Source organism: Podarcis erhardii (assembly GCF_964252035.2).
Source record: "Podarcis erhardii genome assembly, chromosome: 13".
Classification (NCBI taxonomy): domain Eukaryota; kingdom Metazoa; phylum Chordata; class Lepidosauria; order Squamata; family Lacertidae; genus Podarcis; species Podarcis erhardii.
Window position 1 is genome coordinate 25,522,939 of NC_138502.1, and position 21,478 is coordinate 25,544,416.

Consider the following 21,478-nt stretch of genomic DNA (forward strand, 5'->3'; position numbering starts at 1 on the left):
TGCCCGAGGCAACTTGCAAACCAAAAGCAATAAAATGTGGCTTCACATATTTCTCATTCTGGATGGAACAATTTTCTTTGGTGAGAAAAATGGTGGTCTCCTGTATCCAGTTCTTTTGGATATAGCTATCTGGTATAGCCTTGCCTTCTTAAATACTTTCTTGATGGGTGACCCTGGTCTTTGTCCCCTTAGCAACTCACACTCAGCTAGCTATCACCAGGCAAGCCTTGCTTGTTAACTTAGGGTTCAGTGCATGGCACAGTGTAACTTCCCAAACCTCAATTAAATTCTAGCTTTTATTGGACCCAGGAATTTAGGGTGTCTCGCACCCCACATCATAGCGCAGATGGGGCCTTTGTGTAAGCAGACCTTTGTGTAACTATTTTGTTATACTTTTTCGGAGTACCTTGTGGGTGTAGGTTAGGGTTGCCATATTTCAACAAGGACACCCTAAAAATTTTGACCTTTTTGTTTTAGGAAACCCTCAAAGTTTTTGAGCTTCTTTTTTATATATATACAAAAATACCCCCCAAAAGTGATTTATTATTATTGACTTGTCAAAGATCCAGGACAAAGCACCACCTTTCAGAAAAGACCCCCCAGACGTCAATCCCGGTAATGTCTGGGAAAATCCGGATGTATGGCAGCCCTAGCATTGGTGTGTTTTATGTGTGTGCTTTCGTGGTTTTAAGATTAGTCACTCTGACAGGTTTATGTTTGGACAGGAAAAGTGGGGTGCATTTCATGTAAATAAATCTGTGAATTAAAAATGTCGCAACACACTCTGATCGACCCCAGCAGCTCTGATCTGCCTGTTGGTACTAATGCAGGATGACAAGAACGCCCTGTGACTTGCCATCTGCCAGGCTGTGTTGAGGATGGGGACATAGCTGCCGCTAATGAGGCCGCAGGGATTTTTGATCAGCAGGGGACAATCAATTACATAACTGGACTCAGGGAGGGGGGCTTATTGAGGGAAGAGAGACACGGCACACTTGCCAAGGTCAGCAAAGGGGCAGGACAAGGAATGGCAGCATATGTCTCTAAATATCAGTCGCTGGGGGTCACGGGTGGGGAGAGGGCTGCTGAGCTCAAGTCCTGATTGCAGGCTTCCCATAGGCATCTGGGCTGGCCACTGGGAGAGCAGGAAGCTGGTCTAGATGAGCCATGGGCCTGATCCAGCAGCGCTCTTTATACATACAAGTCATGACTCACATCCAGTGTGTGCTCAGATACCTAGAGAAGTTGTGCGGTCCCCGTCATTGAACCTTGTCGAGGAAAGCCGGAGCAGTGATGTGTCTGCTTACAAATTGCCAAGACAGAAGATACAGGTTTACGTAACACATGCACAGCTCAATGTATATCTACAGGTGCAAAATTTAGAAATAATATAGTAATTCAAATAGAAATGCAGTATATGTCACCAGTGCTATTTTTTAGAAAAAGAGGTGCCGGAACTCACCATGAACACCTCCTCCCTTGTTCTCTTATTATGGCAATGGCACCCACCTGAAAGGTGCTGGAACTGAGTTTCAACAAGTTCCAGCAGAAAAAAAGGTTTGTGGCAAGAGGACTGATGGCCTATCAAATAGAGGACTGTCCTCTGTAAAGTAGGACACATGGCCTGGTCTAGGGAGCAACCTGTCTCAAGCTATGGGCCTAGAGCAGCTGTGGTCAAGAGAAAGAGAGCACTGTATAAATATCAATGTTTGTTATTGTGATGTTGATGCCAACAAGGCTGACGGATCTTGACTATACAGTCGTACCTTGGAAGTCGAACAGAATCCATTCTGGAAGTCCGTTCGACTTCCAAAACATTCAGAAACCAAAGCACGGCTTCCAATTGACTGCAGGAAGCTCCTGCAGCCAATCAGAAGCCACGGGAGCCCCGTCGGACATTTGGGTTCCAAAGAACGTTTGCAAACCAGAACACTCACTTCTGGGTTTGCAGCGTTCTGGAGCCAAAACATCTGAATACCAAGGCATTTGGGATCCAAGGTATGACTGTATTGGCTTGGGGAAGTCCTATCAACTTGATCTATCCTACAAATGGATTGAAGCATAGCTTTTGCTGACTAAAAGGCAAAAGAGAACCTTAAAATGCATTTTTTTTAAAGTACTCAGTTTTAGGATTTTTGATGATGATGGTGATAATAGTTCAGTCCTTAATAATAATAAATAATCTATTGTCATTTGAAATTAAGTTGAGATCTTACTACTTAAAATCTCTTTGTAGGTAGGGGGAGACAGGAAAGATCTCTGATCGCTGTGCAGGATTTGGGCCAAATTCATTCCAAGTTGAATGAGTTTGGTTTTTTTTTAATGAAGAATCATAGAACTGTAGAGTTGGAAGGGACCAAAAGAGCATATACCAAATATCTTACTTCTGACATATTGGGATTGCAGTGTTAAAAACTGCAGGTGCTGAATCTTTTAAATCTATGAACACTTACAATTGTACTTTGCAAAGAAAAAGAAAGAAAGAAAGAAAGAAAGAAAGAAAGAAAGAACTCTGCACTGTATGTTTGCATGCTCAATCCTGTTAATCTGTGGACCTGATGGGAGGCGACAGGCAAAGGCAGCCAGCCAGATCCTCCTATCTCTACGCAGCAAACGTCTCCAATGGCTGGCACCTGCACAACCACGTGGATCCCAACTAATCCACTGCCAGCAGCACATCCCTGACCCACATTGGGCTCTTCCTGCTGTGTTTCCCTGGCAACAGGCCCTGCGTGGAACTGTGGGATTGGTGTGATGGTCTGTGATAACTCCCTGTGTGCCAGCACACTGCTCAGCAGAGGAAGCTTTCCCCCATCTCCTTATCGGAAGAAGAGTCAGTGGTGGATTTGCTGCCTGCTAATGCCACTGTTCAGTGAACAGAGCCGGGTGTGGGGCGGACGGCAGGGAGGAGGTAGAGTTCTGCTGGATGTTTCACCAACCATCCTACAAGTTGTTCTGCATCTTTTGGCACTCTTAAATACGCCCAGCACTTTAAAGTAGCTTCTAAGTTTTCCCTTGCCCACCATTTCCTGCCAAAACACAAAGGGGAACAGGCGGCAAGGTCTAACCATCATATAGTGCCCTATGGGGCAACACACCTCCATTTTCTACACTAACTCCAGAAGGTCCAAAATGGAGAAGGATGTTATGGTGTGGCAACCAGAGAGGCAGGGAGCAGGAGAGCAGCTGACTCAGCACAGGCTTCATTAGCACCAAACAGAGCGGACAGCCATGCGGCAATAATGTGGCTTGTCTAGCCCCGCGCAAGTAACCCTTTACTTGCCACAGTTTCCCTGTACACAGTTCCATTCACACAATTTAAAAATAATGAAGAAAGCTCCTTTGTCTGAATTAAACACACACAAAATCGACCGTTGTTAGTTCCATGCAATTTGAACCAGGAGGGTCTGACAAAACTGGGAGGTTAGAGAAAAAATACACTTGGCCATTCCTTGTTAGCGTATGCCATGTCTGCGCTAGCCTCAACGTAATGGGATAAATAGAACATGAAGCGTTTTGTGTGTGCCGTTAAGGCCTGCAAAGCATTCTCCTGCAGTCTATCTAAAACCGCTGTGTAGGAGCTGCCAGTCAATACATCAAACCAAACTGATGTAGAAAGTGTTTGGGATGTTAGTCAAGGTGGGCAGAAGATAACAAACCTTGACCTAACAAGGGGCTAACAGTCTTCAAGGGGCTCTTAGAATCAATGGTATAACTCCTTTGTTTTTTGTTTTGTTTTTTAAATAATTTTTATTTGGTTTTACAAATTTATTCACATTCAAAATCACAAATAGTAAAAATTACACAAGATTTTTCCAAATCTCTAGACTTCCCTCATCCCCTCCATGGGTTCTTTAGTTAACTTTTTCAACTGCAAATCATAAATCACTCTAGTTTTTCAGGTTTCCATTGTGTCCAAAGTCTATGTAACATTACAAGAGTTATTTAAGACCTGCTAAGGAGTTCAAGTGTTTACAGTGGTCTCTCAAGTATAATATAAATTTTCCCCCATTCTTTGTTGAAGTTCTGATCCTCCTGGTTTCTGATTTTACCAGTCATTTTTGCTATCTCTGCATAGTCCAACAGCTTATTCTGCCATTCCACTCTGGTAGAGACCTTGTCGTCTTGCCAACTCTGAGCAACCAACATCCTTGCAGCTGTTGTTGCAGTCATAAACAGTCTTTTCTGATCCTTCAGTATCTCTGCACTTAATGGTATATCTCCTTTGTGCTCAGTTAGGTGTTAGAATCCCTGAGCTGTATCAATGAAGATACGTACTCACATACAGGTGAAACTCAAAAAATTAGAATATTGTGGAAAAGTTCATTTATTTCAGTAATTCAACTTAAAAGGTGAAACTAATATACGAGATAGACTCATGACATGCAAAGCGAGATATGTCAAGCCTTTATTTGTTATAATTGTGATGTTTATGGCATACAGCTGATGAAAACCCCAAATTAACAATCTCAGAAAATTAGAATATTAAATGAAATCAGCAAAACAAGGACATCAAATAGAGCAATATTGGACCTCTGAGAAGTAGAAGCATGCACATGTACTCAGTACTTGGTTTGGGCCCCTTTTGCATCAATTACTGCCTCAATGCGGCGTAGCATGGAAGCTATCAGCCTGTGGCACTGCTGAGGTGTTATGGAAGACCAGGAAGCTTCAATAGCAGCCTTCAGCTCTTCTGCATTGCTCGGTATCATGTCTCTCATCTTTCTCTTGGCAATGCCCCGTAGATTCTCTATGGGGTTCAGGTCAAGCGAGTTTGCTGGCCAATCAAGCACAGTAATCCCATGGGCATTGAACCAGGTTTTGGTACTTTTAGCAGTGTGGGCAGGTGACAAAGTCCTACTGGAAAATAAAATCAGCATCCCCATAAAGCTCGTCTGTGGAAGGAAGCATGAAGTGCTCCAAAATCTCCTGGTAGACAGCTACGTTGACCCTGGACTTAATGAAGCACAGTGGACCAACACCAGCTGATGACATGGCTCCCCAAATAAACACAGACTGTGGAAACTTCACATTGGACTTCACATCTGGACTTCAAGCACCCATTCTTCCTCCAGACTCTGGGTCCTTGGTTTCCAAATGAGATGCAAAAGCTGCTCTCATCAGAAAAGAGATTTGAATTACTGAAATAAATGAACTTTTCCACAATATTCTAATTTTTTGAGTTTCACCTGTAAATAGCTTACCCCAGAGTATGGCTTATGGAATGCAGGAGATAATTAACTCCACCCACACCAGCATTTTGCATCCAGCTGGGCCCCTTCAAGACACCATTTTGCACCTGGCTCTGACTTGTGGATCTCACAGTAATAATTAATAATAATAATTAGTTGTACCCCACCCATCCAGCTGGGTTGCCCCAGCCACTCTGGAAGTTCCTGCAAACCTGACATCTGTCTGCGCCTTATATGAGCTACACAGGGATGAGCATGGCTAGATTAACCCCACCTTTAGAAACACAGGCCAAGGAGTTAACATAGGGTTCCCAGGGACAGTCCCCAGATTTGCACATCTGTCCCCGGACAAATTCCATCCCCAGAAAGTCCTGAGATTTGCAAATCTGTCCCCGGGAAACGTGGCAGCGGCAGCCTCAGCAGCCTGGAGCCAGCCTGGTAGTGCAGTTGGCTCTGGCTGGCTTCAGGAGCTGCTCACTGCTGCCACCGCTGCCAAAGGGGAACCAGGGACGTCCAGCGGTACAGGTCTCTTGCCCGCTTCCCCCTTTGTTTTGAGGCTCGGGAGTCATGGGTGGGCTCCCATTGCCCAGGAGGGGTGCAAGGCGTGCTGATTCTCTGCCGGGCAAGGTGCAAAGCCCTTCTTTTGCACCCTGTGAAACATAAATGTGCAGTGTTTTTTTAAAAACTGGGCAATGACGCGTCACCTGCCCATGACTCCCGAGCCTCCCCCCCCCAATCTCCTGCCCCCTTCCCCCTTTGTTTTGACAGATCGGGGGAGAGTCAGGTGCCGCAGGCAGGCAGCCATTGCCCAGTTTTAAAAAAACTCTGCGCATTTATGTTTCACAGGGTGCAAAAGAAGGGCTTTGCACCTTTATACAATATGCATGTGTGCTTGGGCCCAGGGTCTTTTGCCTCACCATCCCCACTACTGACTCCCTGTTGCTACTCTGCTTCAAAAAAAAAAAAAAGTGTCCCAGATTCATTGAAAAAAATCTGGTAACGGTAAGTTAACATCCAAGAATGGTCCATACCTACTGGCTTCCAACAAAGGGACAAAGCTGTTGCCCTGAGGCTTTTTGTCTGGAATGTGCTCAGCTGTAGCAGACAGGAAAGGGGCCCAAGTGAGGAGGAATTTGAGCAACTGAACCAGGCAGAGAGAGGCAGAAACAGCAGTGAAGACTATTCTGATCTCGGTGGGATCCCTCTCCTACCAGGTCACAAAGGGCTGGATGCCCTCCATGCCAAGAGAGACAGTTACCATGGAGATGCCATCATGGTCTCATTGTTAGCACAATAGTTCACTTAATATTCTCAATTCATGAGGTGGGGGTGTTCTTCCTTTACCTTTTATGAAAACCCCTCAAACTTTCAGGCCCTCCAAGTGTCCCTATTTTCCAGGGACAGTCCCAGATTTAGAGATGCCGTCCCAGTTTCTGATTTGATCCTGGAATGTCCCACTTTTACTTAGGATGTCCCTATTTTCATTGGAGAAATGTTGGAGGGGATGGATTTATCTGACCCCTGAGTTGTCTGAAGGCAATCCTGTATAGGGAAGTGTTTAATGTTTAATGTTTTATTGCGTTTTTATATATGTTGGAAGCCGCCCAGAGTGGCTGGGGCAACTCAGTAAGATGTGTGGAGTATAAATAGTAAACTTATCATTATAGAATGGGGCATCCCTATTTTCATCGGAGAAATGTTGGAGGGTATGCATTTTACTACTGAGAAGCCCCACTGAAGCTACAGGGCCTTACTTACACCCAAGTGTACATCAGGATTGACCATAATTGACTTTTTGCTGCATGATGACCTCTCTCTTCTGTGGAGTCTCAGTTGATTCAGCTGTGCAGGGAAGGCAGATTTCAAAATCTGCAGAAGTCCAACAATCCTTAGAGGTGGGGGAAGCACGAAGGACAAAAACTCTAGAAAAGTGGTACAGTTCAGGAATTCAGAGGAAACTCAGATGATTAGTAAAGTTAGAGTTGCTGATACTTCTCATGTGATGTAAATGGTTGTAGATGGAATGGTTTGTTGAATGAATGGACTTTAAACCAGTTAGGCTTGCTGAAAGGCCACAGGAGTCAAAGGAAGGGAACTCAGTAATAACCAGAAATTCAAGTACAGTATCTTATTTTGGAACTTAAAGGAAATCTGTCATTTCGAAGACGCTGAGGAAAATATTCCTGGATAAGGTCTGAAACTTATAATAAAATTAATAGTTCATTGTTAAAGTACGCTAAGCTTAGTCCCTTTCTTTGTTAACTGCGATACAGCCCCCCCCCCCATTTACGCAGGCATTGCATTTTGGGTTATCACACATGATGGCTGAGTATGCATAAGCCCATTACGCCCCTGTTCTGACCCCTTTTCCAGCCACTTCTGGGTTGCTGTGATGCACACGTGCGCAATCAGTTGGACGCACATAAATTGGTTGTACATAAGCCAATCGGAAACCTCTATAAATATACATTCATGTTGTAAATTAGGTTCTTTCCAAGAGAACCTCCCTGGCTTTGAGGGCAGGAATAATCCTTAACATTTCAGCAGAGCTTTTTCCATTGGAGGAAAAAAACTCATAAATATAACTTCGGTTAAGATTCTTTATGGAGAGGCACAACTATTTTAATAAAAAGGCTTTTGAAACATGTTTTTTATCACTGTGCAACTGCATTGTGTTTTTATCTGTGCTATACACTCTCATCTCTTGCCATTATGGAAATATTATTTGATAATTTGAAGCAAGTGTTCTTATAAAGACCTTCCCTCAAGTCTTTTTGATTCAAAAATATTCTTTTCAGTGTCAATTCTGCCAGAACCCAGTGAAGCTCAGGCAGGTCTACTTCCTCCATGAGATATCTTGCATTGCCTAGTAACACCCAGACTTTTTCTCGCAAGCGGCTTACCTTGCATGCTGCTATCTTAGGGTCACTAGTTCAGAGGCATCAAGACCAACCAACCTGTGCATGGGGCCACCCTCAAAAACAGAGACTACGTGAGCTAAAGGAGATGTAAGCTTGATGTACTTATGTACTTACGAGACAGTGTGTGTGACCTCAAGCTACTACAACTGAAATACTACAACACCTAAGGCGTAGACGAGTCGACGAAAGGGAAACTAGCCTTTGCTAATCGCTTTAGCTCCAAAAGGTACTGAACTGACCTAGGTCTCTAAAATTCCCAATTGGTGCCACGGAGATCTCCACCAAACTTGCAATTCTTCTCCCTGCCGTCAAAAGCTTCACCTGCTAAGTTTCCATGAGAGTACCAGAACAGGGGCCAGGGCAAACAGGCAGCAATTCTCTTGGCATTTAATGAGAGCTGGCTCTGAATAGATCTGCAGGCTCCAGCAGGTCCTTTCCCATGCTTATCTCAGGAGCGACCCTCCCTCTGCCAGCTTTGCTGCTGCTATCTCTGGCCCGCAGGCCTAACCGCCAGTACTTGGGTCTCTTGGTTGGAGGGTGGTAGGTAGTATCTGCAAGCAGTTTGCAGCCTTTTGAGAATGAGCCTGTCCCAGGCTACCACCTACCTGGGAGGGCTTATTGCGCTTCCATTAACAACTGCATAGTATGTGTCTTTTTGTTGTTGTTGTTGTTTTTAAAGGAAGGAGAAAATAGGTGACACTTTGCCCAGCATTGCAGTTAGAAAAGAGTTCAGCTGCCTTATTTTGGCCAGCCATCCAGCTGATCAAAACACATAGTAGGAAAAACAGAAACAAAGACACCTTTAGCAAGGTCAGCAAGCATCAAGCAGGCAGCGAGTCTCTCCTGGCTATGGGTGGCCCTCTGCTACCACCTGGCGGCCAATCCATCTCAAGTTAATTGACACAAGGCACAAAATATGCAAGGTGAAAGTTACAAGTGAGGGGAAGGTGCTGTTGCTGCTCATCGAAAGCACTCAGATTATAATGGTAGCAAGGACAAGGTCCTGAATTCCTTGTGACCTCTATTTTTTAAATCTTCACTCCTGATCTATTGCCCAATTTGCTGATTGCATGAGGAAATGTTTATTGGCTTTCTCTTCAGACACCCAAGACCTTGTTATGGCAAAATGATGGTTGTTTCTTTCTTATCGCTTTTCAGGAGAAATCACATTATTGTTTAGCCCTTAGAACCTTGAAGGTGTCCTCTAGATGACCTGCTTATTGAACATGCACAAAGCTCACACAGGTTAGAACATGCCCAGTCATTCTTAGGCAATACTTCCGATTTGGTTACAGGGAGATTTACATGACAGGCATCCATCCCGTTTTTTGTGCTTGCTGCACGTTTATAGACTACTTCCTGTTAACCATTCATTTGCCATGCACTCCCCATCGCTATCCTAACCACAAGAAGACTGTTGTTTACATGGAGTTGTTGCACTAGGGCCAGGGCAATAGAGTGTTTTAATCCACTTTAATTGCACAAACCCAAATTTCTAGCATGTTTAAATGCACTTTGTTAAGCTAGATTCCTTCCATCACGTTCCACTGGGTGGGTGCTTCCCGTATGAGCTGCCAGGTTATGGTTTTTGAGGGTGCAAATGCCTGCCTTGGATCTATCCAGATAATAGGCTCACAAGCACATTATGGAGTAGTCCTGCAAACCTAGAATAAAAAAGGGTTGCCAAAGCACAACATCTAGGCACTGAACCACTCCAAGCTGCTGCAAGTGTGCATGCTTGTTTTTGCAAGTCAAAATCTTTACAGGGCAGGAAATGTAAAGGCTCTTCACTGTTTCCATTTACCTCCTGTAGCATTAAAGAAAAGGGAGGAGAGGCATGCAAGGAGCTGCTGGAGGCATACCACTCGTGTCTGCGGGCGCTGGGCATGGCCCACCAAGATCGAGAAGCCAATCCCTTGGTAAGATATTGTCCTATACAGCGCAAACAGTTGAAATGAAGGGGTGGGTGCTGAATTTAAAAGGTATAGAGACAATAGCAATACTCTGGACTCAGCAGTAAATGGGATGCATTAACTGCAGCACCCTGGGACACAGGACTACCTGCCACCAAAGGAAGTCCCTGAGGTAGTGGCGGCTGTGGCAACAAGACCTAGGCTCTCCATTCCTAGCTCTTTTTCAAAAGTGACCCTTCTGGGACATATAGTTGTGGACCAGGGATAATACAGCATAGATGAGAGGCAGTATGAGGAATGGGGAAGAATAACATATCAGCCCACCCTGGAGACTAGTACTGACACACACACCCTAAAGGGTGCCTGGACATTTAACACAAGACCCCTGGCTGGCAAAACCTTTAGCACATCAAAGCTTTTCCTCCCAAGATGACAAGATGGGAGGAAGCTCCACGTGCTGGATTTCTGCTAGTCAGAGGAGCTTTGCCAAACAAGAGTGAGCAGCCATAGATCTAAGGCTAGGGGGAAGCTTGCAGTCAGCAATACTAAGGTAAAGGTAAAAGTTCATGACCCCTGGATGGTTAAATCCAGTCTAACTTGATTATGGGGTTGCTGCACTCATCTCACTTCAGGCCGAGGAAGCCGGCGTTTGTCCGCAGCTTTCTGGGTCATGTGGCCAGCAGGACTAAACCGCTTCTGGCGCAATGGAACATCATGATGGAAGCCAGAGCGCACAGAAACGCCATTTCCCTTCCGGCTGCAGTGGTAACTATTTATCTACTTGCACTAGTATGCTTTCGAACTGCTAGGTTGGCAGGAGCAGGGACAGAGAAACGGGAGCTCACCCCGTCATGGGGATTCAAACTGCTGACCTTCCAATCAGCAAGCCCAAGAGGCTCAGTGGTTTAGACCACAGTGCCACCTTGCTATATCCATTCTTCACAGAAATTGTGACAGGTATAGAATAGGTAGGGGCTGGGAAAGAGAGAGAAGCTGGAGACTGTAATGCCGAGGGGAGGAACGCCCAGCTGTATCACCCTATGGTTTCCCTTCCTTATTCTTACAGCCGCCAAGTCACTGAGGGACCTGCTTGACTGAGTCTTCCGGCTCCCGGAAACTCCATGGCACTCAAGAAGCAAAGTTCCAGGGTGGAGACTGCGCAGAGCAGGAGGCGACGCTCCCTGGAGCCGCTGGAGCAAGGGCTCCCAAGTGCAATAAAGCCCTTTATTTTACACAGGCTGGGCCTGCATTAGTTACCGAGTCGTTGCTCTTTAATCCACCCACATCCGGGTGCTCCTGGCCCACCTTGAAATCCTTGCCTCCCCCAGGAGGTTATTGACCCTGCCTTTGCTGTATCTGCTTCGAACATGTATCATTTATATATAGCACCTTAAAAGAAAAGTTTGAAAAAGCACTTTATGATCCTTTCTTGCCTCAAGTGCCCGCTGAGCCAGCCCCGAAAGAGGTCCATTTCTACTTCTCCTCATTGCTGTCGCCACAACCAATCCTAGACATCACACATGCAGACAGTCCTTTGCATCCAGATCTCAGAAGACATTTCAACTAAACTTCTGGGGCAAACCAGTAAAATAACAAAAAGAAAAGGGGAACTGTCTCTGTGGACCTTGGTTCAACAGGCTTGATGCAGCCTGCAGAAGTTAAGTGCCCATATAATCCAAGAAAATGGGCAGCTCTATTTCCAGTAAAATGTGGTGCAAATATTAGAAACTCAGTCCATCTCTAAGTTTCCTTTACTTTCCGGGGTTCTTCAGTCCAGCCCCAACCAGCCATTTTAGCAAGGAAACATCAGGCACAACTGCATACACTGATGCTGCACACAATAATGTGTTGACCTGGAAGGGGGCGTAAAAGGATATTTCACAGTGCACTCCCTCAGCTTTGAAGGGATCGTTCTCTTGCCTGTATCCAGGCCACTCACTATGGCCCAGTCTGGGAGGCAACTGAGCCCACATGGCTGCTTTGCACATTGATCTCAAGGATAGGAAGATATCAGCTCCTTCCTCCACCTACAGCATGCTGCAAACGTAACTTCTCTCGGGGCCACTGCAGCCTAGGATTGTGTAGGATTTGGGGATTCGTGTTTCAGGGTGTAAGATTTGCCCATGCAGATTCTTACATTTGTTGCTCAAGATACTAGCAACATCCCTTCTACCAGTGTGGCACAAAGATTTCAAAACTGGGTTCACACTCTTGCTTACTAGCAGAACTTATTGCACCTCAGAATCTGGATCCCATCACAGAACTCGCAAAGTCTGATTCACAAGGACATGAATAAATAAGTAGAAAGACAAACACAAATCAGACAAGTTAGAAACCTGCCCTATCTGATCCAGACCCACTCTCAGGATTGCTCCAAAAGCTTTATGTGACGTCCAGGCTTTTCTTCTTAGTTGCCTCTTGCAAATTTTCATGTTTGCAGAATACTTTCCAGCCTCTCCAATTCGAAAGACAATCAGGGTGCCACAATATTCCAGTCACACCATAGCTGAAGTTGGTGGCACAGGGCCCTGCTAAACATTCAAGAGAGCTGCATTTCAACCCATGTTGTCCATTTTGAGAATTTCAAGGTGATGGGCAGGCCGGGTAGAGTGGAACTTGGTGGCTGCTCCACAACCAGTGCCTGTGGTCATGTTTAAGAGGCAAGCAAACATAGTCAACACATTAAACCAGGGGCAAGGAACCTTTCACTTTCCAGATGTTGCCAAACTACAACTCCCTTCACCCCAGCCACTAGCCCTGCTTGGTGGGGCTGATGGGAGCTGTGGCTCAACAAAACCCGGAGGGCCAAAACTCTCTACGCCTGCACTAAAACCTACAATAATCCCCTGCATGCAACACCTATGTACACTTCTCCAAAAGTCACGGGTTGTGTCAGAAAGCCAGATACACACCGACAGCAGTGCCGAGACCAGGCATAGGCAAACTCGGCCCTCCAGATGTTTTGGGACTACAACTCCCATCATCCTTAGCTAACAGGATCAGTGGTCAGGGATGATGGGAATTGTAGTCTCAAAACATCTGGAGGGCCGAGTTTGCCTATGCCTGACCGAGACTATTGGGCCTCCCAGCTCTGACACTCCACCATGGGAGCAAGAGCAGACGCCACAGGAACGTTCAATACAAATCTACAACCTTTATTACAAGAGACAGACAGACGCAATGGCAACGCCCACCTGAGGCCAGGGAGCAGGGCTGTATATAAAGCTTTTAAGCCAGGAAAAGTGCTGGAGTGTCTCTCGCCCCGTTCGCGGGAGCAGGAGGTTATCAGCCAAGGTGCTGCCTGGTGCTTCTCGTCTCACCGTCACCACCAAGGAGAGGGGAGGGGGAATTATTATCAGGGACTGGGCAGGGGTTACAGTAAGGGATGCCAAACACACCTTCCCCCACCATTCAGAAGAGAGCTCATCCGAGTCTCCAAACCACCCAGGCTTGTGGAATGGAGGCACTGACAAGATACAGGAAAAAGAAAACCCTTTGCCTCCATGACCTCGCCTAGTGATGCTTAAAGTCCTTTTTTTAAAAAAAGGAAAGGGAGGGGGGAGCAAGAGCACTACACAGCTCCATGGAACCCTTTCCCACCCCTCATGCTGCCCACAGCCACACCCCTCAGGAGCCCGTGAGGCCCTGCTCCCTGCCGCAGCTGAAGTCATCCCAACGCCAGGAGGGTTTCAAAGAGCCAGGTAACGGCGGAGGGAGGAGAGCCAAGCTCCATGCCCGCTAGTCCCGCCGCAGGTTCTTGAGGCGCTCCTCCAGGTCGGCATCTGCATCGGCGAGAGCTGCAGAGGAGGCTTCGGCTTTCTTCCCTGCTGCCACGCTCAGAGAACCGCCGGTCGAAGGCAGGTCTGGAAGGGAGAAGAGGAAAGTCTGAGGTGGCAGAAGGGACGCCATTCCCCACCCTTCCCCCAGTTCTCGCCACACCCTTGGCACCCACCCCACACCCAGTATGGACCCTGGGCAGTGCATAGAACTACATATGCATGCAAGAGATGTAGGTCACAACCACTCCATACATTACCTCTTCTAGCACTTTAACAATCATGGCTTCCTCCAAAGGATCCTAAGATAAGAACTGTAGTTCGTAAAAGTATGGAGAGTTGTCAGGGCAACCTTAAACTACAGTTCCCAGGATTCATTGGGGGAAGCCATGACCTCTAAGGTAGTACAAGTGGCTTTGAATTTATGGTGCAGCTCAACAACACCTGAAGGGTGTTAAAGACTCTTAAGTCTTTAACCTTTACCTTCTTTCATTTCTAATGTACATTGTTTCATTTCCTTACTATGTTTCAGTCTGTGTCCCTTCTGGGTTCTACAACATTATGGTTATCTCCCGCTTGGACTACTGCAATGCGCTCTACGTGGGGCTACCTTTGAAGGTGACCCGGAAACTACAACTAATCCAGAATGCGGCAGCTAGACTGGTGATTGGGAGCGGCCGCCGAGACCATATAACACCGGTCTGGAAAGACCTACATTGGCTCCCAGTACGTTTCCGAGCACAATTCAAAGTGTTGGTGCTGACCTTTAAAGCCCTAAATGGCCTCGGTCCAGTATATCTGAAGGAGCGTCTCCTCCCCCATCGTTCTGCCCGGACATTGAGGTCCAGCTCCGAGGGCCTTCTGGCGGTTCCCTCACTGCGAGAGGCCAAGTTACAGGGAACCAGGCAGAGGGCCTTCTCGGTAGTGGCGCCCGCCCTGTGGAATGCCCTCCCATCAGATGTCAAAGCGTTAAACAACTACCTGACATTCAGAAGACATCTGAAGGCAGCCCTGTTCAGGGAAGTTTTTAATATGTGACATTTTAGTGTATTTTCATCTCTGTTGGAAGCCGCCCAGAGTGGCTGGGGAAACCCAGCCAGATGGGCGGGGTACAAATAATAAAATTATTGTTGTTGTTGTTGTTGTTGTTGTTGTTGTTGTTGTTGTTGTTGTGTTTTTTAAGCCAGGGATGGGGAACCTGCAGCCCTCTAGGTATTGCAGCCCTGTATATCAAAGTTTTTAATGTGTGATGTTTTATTGTTTTAATATTTTGTTGGGAGCTGCCCAGAGTGGCCGGGGCAACGCAGTCTGATGGGTGGCATATATATAATAAAACTGTTGTTGTTGTTGAGCTACAACACCCACCATCCCTGTATCTGGAGGGCAAGAGGTTACCCATCCATGATTTAAGACGTAAATAATGAGGCTTGAAATCTTACTGGGCTAAACAAGAGAAATTTCACAACAGTCCAGTTTCTGCTTGCTCAGACTTGGTATCCCTGCCTACCAGAACGTGTGCCTACCAGCATGTGGAACTGCCCTGGTCTGCAAGGGCAATGTGAGTTGTGGCCTCTTGCCTTTGCCAAACTGTTCCTTCCACTCCTATGTTCACTATGCACAGATACTCACTGGATAGCTCATCCGTCAGCGTCAGACCTAACTCATCCAGCACCTGGGAGACAACAGCGTCACTGGGAATGGAAGGGTAAGAGAACATGAGACCTCAAGATGCATCTGTGCCTACACATCCTGTTCTCCCTGCTCCCCTATCTGCCCTGCCCCCTGGAGCAACTGTTGGTGAAATTTTGGGTGAACTTATGTATTTTGTTTCATTGTGAACAGGGCTCCACTTGTTGTGCTATGCACAGAGGTAGTAGGGATACAGCAGCTGGGATTCTGCTGCTCCCAACCACCCTCAAATGTCTTATCCGCAGTCAGCCCATGCCCCTTGCACTTGAGTATTGCTGAGCTACGCACACAAATATACAAGCATACAATAAATTTTTGTGTGCATGCACAGATGGGCAAAGAGTATATATTTCTCATGGATAATATCCCTATTGAGGAGCTTGCCCTTCAAGTGATGATGTCGTGGAGAAGGAAGCAAGGGTGCAACCAGGGGTACAACTCACCCCACCCTCCGTTGCATTCACAGTGGTCCTCCACAAGCTAGAGGGTGACTGCTCTAGTACAGAGCCCTCTCTACTCATGCAGACACCTCATGCATTTCAGAACCTTGGAAAATCAGGGTTCTGGAACTCATAAGAAACCTACACAATAGAAAACAAGAGTTCTAGAATGCACAGCTTCTAGAACAGAAAACAGAGTTCTAGAATGCACAAAGTAAAGCAGTTGCCCTCTAACTGATGATGGCCAGAAATGAAACAGAAGGAGAAAGACAAGTAGGCTCATCCCCACTTCCTTCTCCATTCGATTAACATGCCACAGATGATCTGAATGATCTCAAACTCATTCTGTTGTTCCCTTCAATGTTCACCATTCAATGATGGTGGAAGCAGCACCAATAAGCTCTCTCTCAATTACCACATGCACACACCCTTTGCAGGAACCTCATCAAGAAATCAGTGTAGGCAAGCCCAGATTTCATAGAAGTTTAGCAGGAATTCTGGTGTGGAAGCTGCTGCCTTCATGTGACCAAGGAGAAGCGTCATTCCAAAACCTAAGATACCTACAGAAGTTAAGAGCTAAGCAGCAATGGGGACACAGAGGCACCCACTCCCCACTGTCTTTGCTTGTGGACCCATAACTGTCCCCCACTGTATACACACCTTTCTTCTTCATCTTCTTCATCTCCCATGGCATCATCAATGGCATCATTCATCATCTCCTCCTTCATGTCCATGATCTCTGACTGTTTCTCAAACTCCATCATGATCTTCTGGATTTGCGGCAACTTGAGCTGAAAGAAACCCATGAAGCTTGTTGTTACAGCATCCCAGAAAGAGACAGAGGCAGTCATCTGTCTTCCACACAGGTGGAAGCCGTAGTAGGTTTAAGAACTTGTAGGACCACAATCACATCACTAAATATGGAAAGCTGTCTTTCTTACCAAGAAAGAGGCAGATTGAATTTTCATTTCTAAAGAAGCAATAATTAGAGACAACAGAATGAACAGCCCAGAACTCCTTACATCCAGTCTGGTGAATCCTCCCTTAGTGCAAACAAGTCAGCTGCTCCATATGCTGTTGTTGTCCGGGAGAAGCTAAGGTCAAAACTGAGGAAAGAAGAACTGTGCCCCATCTAGGTCATTAGTAACATCTTTTCCCATCCTTTGAAGATTCAGGGGCTTTTGAAAAAGGCCTGTCCACTTGTTGTTTGCTGCTTAGGCACCCACAGCCGATTCTCACCCCTGACATCCTCCCATCATGTGTCCACCAAGGACACCCCATTTTAAGAAAGCCTGTCTTACTGCACATCCTGTTGCAAGAAACAGAGAGCTGTCTTTTCTCAGGCCAGACTATTTGTCCATATAGTCAAATATTGTCTACTCTATCAGCAGCTCCCCCGGGGTGTCAGGAAGAGAGGCCTTTCCCATCCTCTGCTACCTGGGATCCTTTATGCTGGAAACACCAAAGAGGGAACATGGCACCTTCCTTCTGCATGCAAAGAAGGTGCTCCAGAACCAGGCTATGTCCCCTCAAGTGGACTTTCTCTCTCTCTCTCTCTTCTCCTGGCACTGCAGACCCCTAGCTGGACTGGCTTGGAGACAACCCACCTGTCTGTTCATAGTAGCCATGGCTTTGGTGACACCTTTCATTGCTTGAGCCATGGAGTTGTTAGACTTGAGGGTCTGTATCTTGAGGGACACTGCCTGGATATTAGCCCGCATCATGATGAACTTCTTGACATAGCGCCTTGTCCTCACCAGGTCTTTCGCCATGATCTTCACTGCATCCTGGGGTTAGAGAAACAAGTTAGAGACAGAGATAAGGGTTGCCCTCCGATGGCACATCTGCACTTCCAAGCTCACCATCTGCCCCTGTTTAGCCATCTTCTTGATGTCAGCAATTATTTTCTTCTCTTGGGTTTCCAACTTCTGCCGTTCTCGGTCCAGCTCTCGCATGGCACGGTTCAGAGCCCGTTGGTTTTGCCGGAGCATCTCTTCCGGGGTTTTCCGGCGTCCAAACAGCATATCCATTGTGGCAGAAGATGAGTCAGCCTACAATTGTCAAGGCAGAGAGTCAGATGATGAGAGACTTGAGACAGATACATACATCTATCCTTATGAAGTGCTTTGTGGTAAGAGCGAAAGTGAACTCTGACCACTAGATGGCCACTAAAAAGAGGTATAATGGGTTACGAGGGGAACGACTACCAGAGCCTAATGATAAACATATTATACTGGGCACTGAGAAAAGCCCAGAGAGCGAGGGCTGAAAAATATATCTGACCATGAAAATATCGCAGAGAGAAAGCAAGTTATGGGTGATTTGACCATACACCTTTCTGAAAGGAGCAAATACATATTTTTTTTCCTCTTGCTTTGATCATGCTTTGCTAACAGGCTTGAGTCAACAGCGGCTTACTAACCCCTGTTTTTGACCCCCGTTTTTGACCCGTTTCAGTTTTGGGGGCTGCTGTCATTTACTGCTTACCAATACTCAATATAATAATGACGAAACACCTAAGCACCTGCTATGTAGTTCGATGTGGAATTATTTTTTAATTTTATAAGCCACTCAGGCCATTGTCCTACAGGGTGAAATCTTCCAATTAAAATAAAATAATAAATATCAGTTTGAATCAACCAATCATATTAACACTCTCCAAATCTCGCATCCCAGCACCAGCTCTCTGCTGCTGTGCGCACATAATAGAAACTTCATGAATTGAGTGAAGGGGCGTGGAATGAAAGAACCAAAGAAACAGAATGTAACTTCTAGAAAGCAAGCAGAAAAATAAAAAAGGAACACTCTTCTAGGCATGAGCAGATGCCCAGTATCAGCCAGCCTTACCCGGTTCCAAAGCACAATCTGATGTTTTGAACAGCCACTGACAGCATACTGAACTTCTAGAGTAAAGCACAGGCATATCTTTGAGCAAACTTCTGTCTGCCATAGGCTGTAGACTACTAACTCAAGGTTAGTGGCAGAGCCCAAGACACAGCCTGTGTGACATCACAATGCTAGCATCACAATGCTGCAGTTAGCTGGGCCAGAGGCCCACCAAGCAATATGAGGAAAATGAAAGGGAGAGGAGGGTCTATAAAAGGCTTCCTCAAACTCTGCCCTCCAGATGTTTTGAGACTACAATTCCCATCATCCCTGACCACTGGGCCTGCTAGCTAGGGATGATGGGAACTGTAGACCAATAACATCTTGAGGGCCAAGTTTGAGGAAGCCTGGTCTATAACAAATGTTCAGAAATGCCACACACAAGATCCCTATGCCTACCCTTACAAAAGTCTATTGGTGGTAAATCCCATAACATGGTTCATGCACCAAACATATCTAAGAAACCACTACCCTCTGACCTCCATGATTATCCAAAAGTTTCTTTTGTAACCCGCAGCTAGTTACAAAAAATTTTCCCCTGAAGGTTTACTGGTAGCTGAATCATTGTATATTTTGGTAGAAAACTGTGAAATAACTTTAGTTGAGCAGAGTCTTACCAAGGTTAAAATGTAGGGTGTCCTTTTAATGTGTTATTCAACTTTATTATTTTAACTGGCTACCACACACAACACGGCATGGCCCTCCATTGGGTCTCTTTGCCACTCTCTAGTATGACCAAGAGAGGTGTAAACCAAGAGGTGGAGCAAGGGAGGTAGGGGTTGGCTTCCTTAATGTCTACAGACACATGCCACAATCTGGGAAAGCCCAGGGCAAATTCGGCAGTAGAGATTTGGAGAGGAAAGGAAACGAGGTATCTCAGAGGCAAACTGTACACACACAACACCCTCCTTTACTTCTTTCTCCCTTCTTTCTGTGTGTGACTTCTTTCTGTCAGTCTACTGTTACCTGCAGATCAGAGTGATGCAAATCCAAAATGAATACATACCTAAACAGAATGACAGGGGCACAGGACTGATGCTGCCAAAGAGACAAGCCAGGCATGGAAGAGTGTCACTTGGCAACCAGCCTGGAGATCTCCATCTCTTTCATACTCATACAGAGCTTCTGCATTAGCATCACATTCATATAGACTGCTTAAGTAACAAAAATTAATTACCCTGCAAAGCATTTTTGGCTCTGAATGTGATTCTTCAATTATTAAAGGAGAGGGACAAGGGGATGAAGGTTAACCCCTATTAATGACTCTAATATAAAAATATAAAAGAAAACCCATAAACAAGACCTGGAAGGCATTTTGAAGTATTTATGTTGAGCTTATAACTGCTACCACTTTCACGTACATTTATACACTAACGTGTCTCCCATTCAAGGGTCAAAAGCAACTAAACCTCCTTATAAAAGCTACCCAAGAGAGGATTCTCCCAGAATAGAAACAGGAGTGAAAAACAGACAATGATTCCGACAGGCATGAAACCTGGCCAAGGAGTTCCTGTCATTAAGCTCCACTGAGACCATCAACAAACTGACAGAACTCTGCTGTTCAGTATTTTATGCTGTCGACTGGAGGGAGATTGGTCGATACTTGGAACTGCAGCACAATAACTTTGCTGACGATGCAGAGAGGGTGGCATACATCGTGGGGCACCTTCAGGATGGGGCGCGTGAATGGGTCAGACCCCTAATGGCCACGCAGAATGCCTAGGGGTGAAGGAACTCAGGTCTGAGGCCCAAATGTGGCCCCCAGGGCATATCTAGCTGGCCCTAAGGACCATCACCAGGCCACAGCTCCTCCACAGCCACACATCTGGCCACAACTTTCCTGGCCATATTTTACACCTTCCTTGAGTGTTTTCACCTGACTGGAATGCGTCCTTGATCTCTGATAATGCCTCATGCTTGCCAAGATGAAGGATAGATAGGAGCATGTGTAGATAATAGCCTACTGTACAAAGGTAAACTTTACTTCTGTTGCTCTGACCAGTTTTGCCTCTGACCTCACCCATCACTGATTGCACAGAAGGGAATGTGCCCCCCCCCCCGTCTGAAAAGGATTCTGCACCCTGATCCACACACTCTTTACTGTAATACCACACTTGTTTGTTTGTTTGTTGCATTTATATGTTGTCTTTCTGCCATGGCACCCAAAGAATGCAATACCAAAAAAAAAAAAAAGGCTTACAGTAGACTATCTGACCACCACAAAGAAAGCTGCCAAGGCAGCTCAACAGAGGGCGACAGCATCTACATTGTGAGGCAAGTGATAAGCTCCTGGCGAGGGAGGGACAGGAGAGTAAAAAGGAAAATGCCAGCACTGTAAAATAATTACTGAATGTCAACTCATAGGATAATGTGGTGAGATTTACCAGCCTGAAAGGAGGGGCATTTGCTAAATTTTACTTTGTGTGACTCTGGGACAACCAGAAAAGTTATATCGAGGGCCTTCTCGGTAGTGGCGCCCACCCTGTGGAATACCCTCCCATCAGATGTCAACGAAATAAACAACTATCGGACATTTAAAAGTCATCTGGAGGCAGCCCTGTTTAGGGAAGTTTGTAATGACTGATGTTTTAATGTATTTTTAATCTTTTGTTGGAAGCCGCCCAGAATGGCTGGGGAAACCTAGCAAGATAGGCAGGGGTA

At 45.9% G+C, this 21,478-nt stretch overlaps 1 protein-coding gene across 1 annotated transcript; it reads right to left on the reverse strand.

The window, feature by feature from the left end:
- Positions 1 to 13,160: 13,160 nt before the first annotated feature.
- On the reverse strand, positions 13,161 to 17,961 carry CHMP2A (charged multivesicular body protein 2A; the record flags this gene model as incomplete). The annotated part of the gene is made up of 5 exons (XM_081836864.1): positions 13,161 to 13,889; positions 15,432 to 15,493; positions 16,592 to 16,722; positions 17,539 to 17,718; positions 17,794 to 17,961. The coding sequence occupies 5 exons, from the start codon at positions 17,959 to 17,961 to the stop codon at positions 13,765 to 13,767; spliced, it is 666 nt and encodes a 221-aa protein (XP_081692990.1). The 3' UTR covers positions 13,161 to 13,764.
- Between the last annotated feature and the right edge of the window lie 3,517 nt (positions 17,962 to 21,478).